Source organism: Egretta garzetta, unplaced genomic scaffold, assembly GCF_000687185.1.
Source record: "Egretta garzetta isolate BGI_Z169 unplaced genomic scaffold, ASM68718v1 scaffold105, whole genome shotgun sequence".
In the NCBI taxonomy this organism is placed as follows: Eukaryota; Metazoa; Chordata; class Aves; order Pelecaniformes; family Ardeidae; genus Egretta; species Egretta garzetta.
This window is the reverse complement of record NW_009259598.1, coordinates 691,534-701,875: the sequence shown is the minus strand read 5'-3', so window position 1 is coordinate 701,875 and position 10,342 is coordinate 691,534. Positions and strand designations below refer to the sequence as shown.

Genomic DNA, 10,342 nt, shown 5'->3' with positions numbered 1-10,342 from the left:
GCTGATGATATATAAGGAAAGAAATTTGATCGAGGCAGGGCAGTTGCAGCTTAGCGTTAGGAGTTTAGGGAAGTGCTTCATATCTGTAATCATCAGGCTGCTGGCAGGGAAGCTCTTAATTGAATCCTCCCTGGGAAGCAGACAGTCTGTACCCAGGAAGGGGTTCCTGTTCCCATTAGGTGTTGGAAGTTCCTCCTGTTGGTGAAAGCTGCAGCAGGCATTGGCTGAAGAAGTCACGACCAGTCAGGTGTCTGTGCTTGGGTGTAAAATATGCTAGGGGAGTTGGACAGAAATCCCTGTGTTAAGGACAACTGCCTTTCCAAGTTAAAAGGTGTGACTGGGGGAGGATGCTTTCAAATCCCTTGAAGTGCAGCAGATGGATAGAACTGGGGTCTCTCTGCTTTTCTAGCACCTAAGTATTATTTCCCCCTTCTCCAAATTCACTACATCCTTGAAAAATGAGTACTGTTCATCTCTTTGCCATGAGAAAAGTGATCAGCACATCAGCTGAATCCTGTCCTATCCCTAAAAGTACCTATTCCAAAAAGTACACCTTCCCAAGACGGCTGGTGGTTGTTCTGGCCTCTCTGCTAGCCATCCTGAGACACCTTTAGTTGAAACCCCAAAAGGTAAGGCCTGAGGAACCCTCAGTGTTCCTGCCACAGACACCTCAATGATAACAAGGAGCAAGATGACTCTTCCCTTACTACTTCAGTTCTTCTGTCTGCACCTTGCTGGGCAGGCTCTGAAATGTCTCCTTCGAGATGTTCCTCACATCTTCTGAGCAAGTCCTGTTGCCCTTGCTTCATCCCTTCCTTCCCTGGCAGCTGCTTTGTATTTTGAAGTCCTTCATCGCCTCGTGGATGAATGGGGGCTGTGATTTCTGCTCAACAGGACCTCTTTTGTGAGTCTCTGGAGCTGGATTTGGAGCACTTTGTTCTGGCTGGACCCAAGTGTTCCCGCACGTGGCATAAACTTTCACCAGCCGCCTCTCTGCCTTCAGCAGAAATGTCAGTAAAGGTTAAGCTGGGGCATGAAAGAAATTATGTCCAAGGAAGGAAAGAGGTTGAGAAGAAAAGCTGTTGAATTTGCAAAAGTTATTCCCTCCCCATCAGGTTAACGTGACTGTCCTATCAACGCTGTGTCCCCTTTACCAGGTCAGTAGCTTTTTCTTACTAATACCAGTCTGCCCTATGAATGCAGCACGTCTGGTCTCTCCTAAAGTTTCTCTCCAGCGTTACAGCTTCCTAACTCTGTGCAAAGTAACTGAACGTAGTCTGGTCTCGAGATCTGATGGGGTGCTGCTGTTGGCACTCCCCAGCCTGCGTTAGGGATGATGCTGGTGACACCACCTGCCCGCAGGGGATGTGCCTCCCCCTTGGCAACTTCAGCTGCAGAACTTGTGCTTTATGTGCTTGTGCAGGGTAATCAACAACTACTTCACTGTCCTGGAATCTTTAACTCGTAGGATCCAGAATGAAATAAGCCCTCGCATCACTTGATCCCAGTGAGAAGCGAGGTCTGCCGGCGCGCTGCCCTGGCAGTTAACCTCCGATCAGGCTTTTGCTGTTCCTGACTCAGCTGCCAACTGAGCAAGCTGCTTTTAGCATTTCTGTGGAGTAAACAAATGCCTGCGAGAGGGACTAGCTCACGCGCATCAGACACAGAGTGCATGAGACCCCAGGGCCTAAGTCAGCTTGCAAAGACAAATGACTAATTCGATCCTTTCCTGCCTCATTTCTGCTGCGAGGACAGACCACCGAACCAGAGGGTGTAGGTGTTTGAAAAGGACCTGGTCAAGCCTAGTGCTGGAAGGGGTGCTTGAGGGGAAGGAGTTGATCTCACATTGCTAATAGGTTGCTTTTAGGTAAAGATAAGTAAAATTCATTAGTGTATTTTGCCCTCGCTGAAATGAGGATTCCTTTGCCTTGACTTCCAAGCGCTGCCGTCTTGCAAAGGAAGCAATTTCCTCTTCACCATCTGAACAACCTCCTTGCATTTCAGAGCCGCATTATCAGGGCGCTTTGCCTTAACGCTCCTTTGCAGTGTGGTTTTTTGGGTCCTCAGACTGAAGAGTGTTTCTTCAGCACTAAATGGAAGTGGTTAAAATTTGCAAGCAATTATGGGCAGGTATAGGAATCCTTGGTAAACAGAAGTTATACTGAGCTTTACAAAGTTTTGCTTTTGCAGGTCAAGTATGTGTAATGTGACCAAGGTGAGTACGCGTATGTCCGTGCACACACTTGGCAATTGGGATCAGTCAATTATTCATGGTTTATGCAGGACCCTGGTACCTGATATTAAAGATGTTGGTGCAGGAGTAGCTGAGCGAGTGTCATATTTCTGGGACAGCAGGTATTCCACGCAGCTCGCTGAGTTAGTAGATCAGACCCTTCTGCGTTCAGTGGTTCGCTTGCAAGAGAGAGACTTCTTGATCAAGTTTTTTATTGCATAAACTGTTTATTTCTCTCCCCTGAGTAAGGAGGAGAGGTTAAACTCAGAAACCACTAGGGAGGAAAGCGGTGGTTTTTTTGGGGAGCGGATTTTGGAACTCGCAGGTTGATTACAGTCCAGAAGTTTTCCCACCCTGCAGCTCGTGCCAAGAGCAGGGAGTGCTGCTCTAAATAACACTTTGGCCTTTATGGAAATGTATCAGATGTTCCAGGAGCCTCCGTCTCTGCTTCTCCTACCTCACTTGCTCTCTCTGCAGGATATAGTTAGCACTTCTCTTAGCCTTATATAGCAAGGCCCGATAGTTAGTGTTAACAGGAATAAAACAACAAGGAGAACTGCCAGATTGCATAAATCAGGCCAGTGTTTGGAATTTCATAAATGCCATGACTTCGGGTACAAGTTGAGCATGCAGAACAATACTGAACTGTTCTCTATCTCTCCCTCCCTTGCTGAGGGAGGAGAGGGGGAGAGCTGGAATTTTGCTGCTTCTTCCATGTTTTTAATTTCCCCCCCTTCCTCGTTTTCATCCCCTTGAAGACCACAGGAGGAGCAGTGGCAGCAGCAGCCAGGACTCTGCCGACGGCCAGGACATCCAGGTTCCAGAGCAGTTTTCAGGGCTGCTTCACGGTTCTTCCCCAATCTGTGAGATAAGTGAAGACCCTTTCAGGCTTGTTTCCTCCACGGAGAAAGGAGGCACGGAAGCTACAAGCCACCCACCTGCTATGCAGCTGGAGGATGCTGACTTACCCGCCTCTGGATCAGTACGGACCAGCTCTCCGGACCAAAACCAGAAAGTGGTCTACGCAACCATCCAGCACGCGCATGTCAACCGGGCGGATCCTGAAACTGTAGTCACGCCCCACGTACTACAGCACCCCGGCGGTGCTGAGGAAGAGGGGGACAGAGCTGTGGGCAGAGCCCACCCAGGGAGCAAGCCCAAAGCCGAGCTTAAACTCAGCCGCAGCTTGTCCAAATCGGACTCTGATCTTCTGACCTGCTCTCCGACAGAGGACGATGCCATGGGGAGCCGGAGTGAATCGCTCTCGAACTGCAGCACTGGGAAGAAGAGGCTGGAGAAGTCCCCGTCCTTTGCTTCGGAGTGGGATGAGGTAAGGCTGACCTTGCTTAAGAACTTCTGTGCCAGGAATGAATCTGTACAGCATGAGCTCCTCTCTACTGCACTGGCCTTCAGAGGGGGTCCTGGGTGGTTTTCACTACTTTCACTAACTCTCACATCACATTAACAGGCAAACGCTCACTTGTAAGTCTTTAAGGTATTAAATACCAAAAGATAGGCTTAACTGGAGAGGGGAGAAGCAGAATTGCAAGAAGTGAGGGGCTTTTCAAAGTTGTTTGTTTTTTTTTTTTTTTTAAGTTGCTCAAATACAGGGCTTGGTTTCTTTCAGGCAAGCCAGATAAATATTTACATCCCCAAAATGACAGAGTTGATAGCAGTGCTCCTCACAAATCTTTATGCTGACCTCCTCTTTCCAGTTTTTTCCCCTGTGGACTCTCCCAACATCCAGAGGAGATGTTTTGTTTCTGGGTCCCTGCTGCTGGGGGGTAAGCAGTGCCCTGGGTTCATGGGGAGGGAAGGAAGAGAGTAATCAGGCTGTGTTTTGTGCATTTAATAGCTCCCGCTTTCCTCTTCGCATATTAATTTCAGAGGCTTGTTAGAAGTCACTTTATTATAGTACAGGAGGCCCATGGATAGTTAAATATTTCATGCTCAGAAAGTTGGCCCTAGTGAACCACTCGGGCGAGATTAAGTGTCCCTCTGAAATTCAGCACCACAGCATTACTGAAACACATTCTTTGGAGATGATTCTCTGCTGGTAGAGCAGCAGCGCTGCAGAAGAGATAAGCTCAGATGAACCACTCTTTGTACACAGAAAGGAAATAAAACCCCTGGCGTGGTGCTGGGGGTGTGGAGCTCTGTGTGCCAGGCGTGTAAACTCGTGGGATGGTTGTGCCCCTGCTTGCCTGTCTTCTGCGCTGACTGATGCTCCGGACTCGGAGATAAAATCATCTTGTGTGGAAGAGGGAGATGTTTAAAGATGCTAAAAGCAAAGTGGGAATCCCTCCTCAGTACGAGCCTGTCTTTCAGTTCATACTCTCACTCCCTCTTACTCCCTGCAGTGTTTCAGGTTTGCCAAATATATCTATTTTCCTCCATAGCTGTTTTGGTTGCAGAGGCTTTGCTGTTAATTACCCGGGTCAGTTGTACTATGACTGCGAGTGAATGGTTCTGCAGCAGAGGGCTTATTTGAAAGGACCAGATAATTTTCACTGTGCTTTTCATGCCTCACTGAACTGTTTACAACAAACATCGAAAGGGAAGGAACCTTTGGCTTTACAGCGCCGCGCGACTCTACCAGTAGCAGAGGTCAAGTGTTAGCGTGCCTGTGCTTCCTCTGCTCGGAGGAATGAACCCACAGATCTGCTTCCCTGCTTGTAAACAAAAAGCATCATTTCCACCCAGCGTCAGCCTAACAAGCCACAAGAGAAAAATCTGCTTTTTCTTCCTGTTATGTTTAGGTGAGGAAATCAAAGAAAGAATGTGAAAAATTCACATCTGTCTACAATAGAGCAGGTCTAATGTAAAAAAAAAAAATAGTACTAGCAAAACCTGATCATTTTCTTTGTCTTCCTGTTTTCTGGTGTAATTTAAACATTTTTGTGGAATTGCTTTAATCTGGTGGTAGCATCCTGTGGCCAGAGCAGTCATTTTGTTTTGGGGTCCATGGCTGTCACAGAGAACTTGAATGATTCCGCACAAAGGTTTCTCCTCTCTGCCTCAGTTTCCCCATCTGTGAGATGGCAATGACCTCTTTTTGCAGAATGTTTTTGTTCCCACTGAAAAAGACTTCTGTGAATCATAGAATGGTTTGGGTTGGAAGGGACCCCTAGAGGTCACCCAGCCCAAGCCCCCTGCAGGAGCAGGGACACCTTGAACCACATCAGGTTGCTCACAGCCCCCTCCAACCTGGCCTGGAATGTTCCCAGGGATGGGGCCTCCACCCCCTCTCTGGGCAACCCCTGCCAGGGTTTCGCCACCCTCATTGTAAGGAATTTCTTCCTTAGATCCAGTCTAAACTAATGACTGAATCAATTGAAGTTAAATACTCCACTCGGAAGGGGGACAAGCCAACGGCTGATGATTCGCTGCCTTTAGCTTGGTTTGCTCTTTAATTTCCAAAGACTGTATAGAGGCATTTGGGGTCTCATTCTGACTCCTGGTGCAACGTTGCACTCTTTGGTGCTGTCGGCAAGAGGGGCACAGTTCATGGGGCAGAGCAGTTTTCTGTAGAAGGAGCATAAAAGGGAGCTGTTTATGTAGTCAGGCCAGTTGCTATAAAATATCCTATAGCAGACTCCTGTGGTTGGTAAGAAATGGTAAAGATGCACCTATGGGGAACGATTGGGGGGTTTTTGTAGTGATTTGTATGTGCAGAAAGGGACTGATCTGGCTGGTGATAATGGCAACAGTGAGACTTAAACATAAATGTAGTGCTGCTGTTGGAGGTTTAATTAGTTCCCTGAATGGGATAATGCAGCTGCTCTGAATTAGATGCAACTTGCAGCCTCTGAATTTACCAGGCTAATATAAAACCTTGTTGAGCCACCCCTGTTAGCAATGATTTGGCTCTTCCTCTGTCTTGAGGGGAAACAGTGGCAGATTTATATGTGTTATTCTGTTAATTTTAATAGTCTTTATGCAGGCAACTGAGGAGGAAAGCGATCCATGTGCAGCTCTGTGCAACACGCAGCTGTAGCAAACAAGCTGAGGATTTTGCCCACTGGCCTTGCCAGCAGTAGGTGTGTCTGTTCGGGGCGCCGGGGACTTGGGGAGGGACCTGTTTGTGTCTGTGGCCAGATGGGATCTGTGGCAGAGGCCGAGCTAGCATCGCTCTGGGCCGTGGGTGACGGTGCTCAGCTCGTCGCGCTGGCCAGGAACAGCACAAAAATCTGCTGCTTGGAAGCAAAGGGTCACGTCCCTTCCCCGGCCGAGCGCCGCCAATGCCCTTTGTTGGAAGTGGAAGGTGGTGCCGGCTTTGCCAAAAGGGTGGGATGGGGAAGAGATGATTCATTTGGCAAAGCTCAGCCCTGTTCCCAGTTGCAGCTCCCCTGCTCCAAGGGCCTGGCCCAAATAACAGATGCCGACAGCGCTCTGCTTTGTGCTCCGTGCTGCTAAGGATGTTCAGCGTGTGTCCCGCCTGCCTCCTGACCCACCAGCTCCTTCGCGGGAGCGTGAGCACACGTGTGGTGTCCCCCCATCCAGCTGCTGTCAGGTAGAAGCTCTTTGCAAGCAAGCCAGAGAAATTAAAGCAAACCAATGTATTGTCCAGAGAGAGGGGTGAGCACTGAAAATGCTCGATCCTCCACTTGAGTGGGAAGCAAGGTGGGGGAGAGGAAGTGTGTGAGGGGGTAGAGCTCTTGGAATAAATATTTGAATCCTTCCAAATTTGGCTGAGGGCCGAAGCGATAAATTTGTTTTTTGTAATCGGCTCATAAATATTTAGCAGCCATGAGATGAACATGCAGCAATCACGGCTTACTATGAATTTTGTATAGGAGAATAAACTGTGTTTGCACTCCTGAAGGACGAGGGGGGCTCTCAGCACCCAGCTTGGCTGCCAGCCCCCTTTCGGGGCGAATTAACTCACATCTGGTCCGCCTTCCTCCTGCGTAGAGCAGCTCCAGCCCTGCATGTCTGCCTGGGTTCACGCACGAGCCCTGCTGTAGGCAGGCAAACCTTGCGTCGTCCAAAATGCTACTGAAGCCCCTTGGAGTTTGCTCAGCAAACCCTCCCACCTGCAGGGTGCGATCCAGGAAGGGAACTGATTTCTGGCTGGATGATAAGCTATTCCAGGTCTGTTTGGATGAAAGGCAACGTACATGTGTCTAATAAGAACAGTAAGCTGTTTAACAGAGCTAAGGGGTGTGCCACAACTTTGCTGTGTTCTGAGCCCACGCTATCTGATAGCACTTGGCCAGGTTTAGGTGCTGAATGGTTCCTTCTCCCTCTGCCCCAACTTCTGTTACCTTTTTTTTCCAGGTCCTTTTATCCATTTGATAGATCAGCCTGTCTGTGCTAAAGGAGAGAGCCTGACCAAGACGAAGTAAAACTTTATCGCAATCATTCACTGAGCTGCCACAGCTCCGCTGGGGAAGCAGCTTCCTGACAGCGAGAGTAATTAGCAGGGATGTAATCTCCTGGGGGAAGCGGCGGAGGGATGATGGCTGGGCTCGAGGATGTTGTAAAATAGTCCTCTAGAACTGTGGGGGCTTGAGAAGAAGTCGGGCTGTGACAGACCTTTCTGTCCTTTAGATGCTGTCAGGTTGATAAAAGCGATGGGACGGGTGGTTGGAAGCCGTGTCCTGTGCAGCCTCGCTCCTCGCAGGACCAAGTGAGGTGATGAAGTGAAAACCCCTAAATGCCAATAGCAGATAAATGAGCTCCATTTGTGGAGGAGGAGGAGGAAGAGGGGAGACGCTCGGCTTCAGCAAAACGCAAAGACGTTGGGCAGTGTCTGGGCTTCAGCAAAACGCAAAGATGTTGGGCAGTGTCTGGGCTTCAGGAACTGAGATTTAGTGCCTTTTGTGATAGGTTTCCCATGCGCCGCTGCTCCTGCACTTATCACTGTTGTTTGTTTCTGCTTCGTACCCCGCGGTTCTGCCTGTGTGGCAGTGCAGTCAGGATGCCCTGCTTGGAGGATTTTTTTTTTTCCTGAGGGTTGCAGTGTGGTTGGTTTTGATCTGTGTATGATCCAGGAGGTGCTTCTGTACAACCTGATGCCACCAGCCCATATCTGCATCCACGCTCCGAGAAGAGACGTCTGGAGTTGAGGCACGGTGATGTTGGAGTTTAGCGGCTCTTGGGTCATAGGTATTGGTAAGAAAAATGATCTATTAAGTGTTCAGAGGCAAAGAATGAGGCAGGCTACTGAGAATTAGCCTCAGACCTGGCTCCTGACATCCCTTAATCCTCCACTTCCAGCTGTCTGCTATCAAGTAAGTGGCTCTGCTGCTGAATTTGTAATGAATGCTGGGCTCAGAGGTTCCAGCATCAATTTCATAAATGAGGTAGTTGCTTTGTGTTCTGTCTTTAGCTCTTTTCGGAAGAGATTAAACCTCCTGCAAAAGAAACTTTGGGAACTGAATAAAACATGCATTTTATTTTAGCTTTTTTTTTTTTTTTTTAGTAAAAAGGAGATGCACAGTCCGCCACTTCAATGCAGCTTTTTTCCCCAAATGAATTCGTTGAAGAATTAATGAATATTCTGTAGCTAATTATGGCACTGGGCAACCATCATCTCCTATGAATAATTGCAGTGGTACTCCACGTTTTGCTGTCGCTGCAGAAGGAACTTTCCCATTTGCAGTGACTGGGGATGTGGCGTTTCACCTGTTGCTGGCCCATTTTTGGGGTCTTAATGTCACATAAGGATGGATGTCGGGGTAAATGGCACATCTGTCGTGCCTTCCATCACAGGTTGTGAAGACATGGAGAGCAAGTTGTTAGAGGTTGTGGCTGCTATGGGGTGGCTTTAAATACTTGAGCTCAATGAACCTTGTCAGGGCTGCTTGGGTGCTTCGGTACCTAGTGGAATGAGTGCCTTAATTACACGCTTACCGTGGAGGATTAAGAACATCTGCATTGAAATGTGAAACTTTCAGCAAAGCTCTTGATGCAAAACCTGCCACTGCCTTAAAACAACACCCAGAAGTTGAAATTCAGAACTGCGAGCTGGCGTTGAAAGAAAATGCAAATATTTCCCTTGTTAGTCAGGGGGAGAGCTGCTATTTTTGTGCCTGGTGAAATTGCATCTTGTAAAAGCTCAGTGGTTTTTGTTCTGACAAGCTCATGCAGCTTACCTGCCGGGTAACGGCTCCCGTATGGCCCCTGCTGTAGATCAAAAAAAATGGTGTTTCAAGTGAGAAATACAGTTGAGAAAACAATATCTTCAGCCTCTCCAGATTCATACCAGCTTGCAGCGTGCAGGGCTGGCCATCTCATCTCTGCCTCGCGTGGGCCTGCATGGTCCAAGGATACCCCTGCCATGTGGGTCGCGAGGCTCCTGCCTTGCTTGCCAGCAGCCTATGCCTGCTGAAATGTTTAATTTATTCTTTTGGTGCTGGTGTTTAGATCTTTAAATCTTCATTTGCCCTGGGTTTGGCTTGTGGGACCCTGCAGAGCCTGTTTTCAAAGCGGGGTGTCCCTGGCATGCTCTTCAGCTGACGTCCCTTGCTTAGAGCTGGCCCTCGTTTCTTAAGCTCACATTCCAGTTATCCCTTTGCCTGTTTGAAATGTTTAATATTTTTTTTTTTATTTAGGGGAAAAGTAGCGAGGTGGTCAGTATTTTTGTTCTGATTTCTGCTATTCTAAACAAGCGTGTCCATCAGGATCTTAATCAACTTAATTATTGGGCTGATTATTCTATTATCTGCAGATCCCAATGTTTCCTCTTGTTTTTCCTGTGCTAGGGTCAGGAATTCTTACATCATCCCTTGTGTTGATTCTCTTTTCCCTTTGCCCCCAATGGCGAGATTTCCTCCATCCTGTTTGACTTTTTGAAGTGAAAGCTTTTGTGTTTCCACCGTCCAGGTTTGCTTTGTATCTATTGCAAATGCCCAGCCTGTCAAAATGACAAACCGATGCTGAGCTAAGCCAGTCCACACCAAATTAAGACAATTTAGTGGGTTTGTAGGTAAAATCAGTTGGTGTTCTGGTCTGAAAGGCAAATGTGAAGCCCAAGCATACTTTTATTCCTGTGTCCCTGCTCACTGCAGGGGGGTTGGACTAGATGACCTCTAGGGGTCCCTTCCAGCCCAAAATGTTCTATGATTCTATGATTTAGCAACAAGGTTTAGACATAACAAGAAT

At 48.0% G+C, this 10,342-nt stretch overlaps 1 protein-coding gene across 1 annotated transcript in view; it reads left to right on the top strand.

Moving 5' to 3' along the window:
* The window catches only part of ANKS1A (ankyrin repeat and sterile alpha motif domain containing 1A), a 98,860-nt gene that overhangs the window by 38,157 nt on the left and 50,361 nt on the right, over positions 1-10,342 (top strand). The window contains 1 exon segment of the mRNA XM_009638194.2: positions 2,992-3,563. Within this exon segment, the coding sequence (XP_009636489.2) occupies positions 2,992-3,563 (572 nt within the window).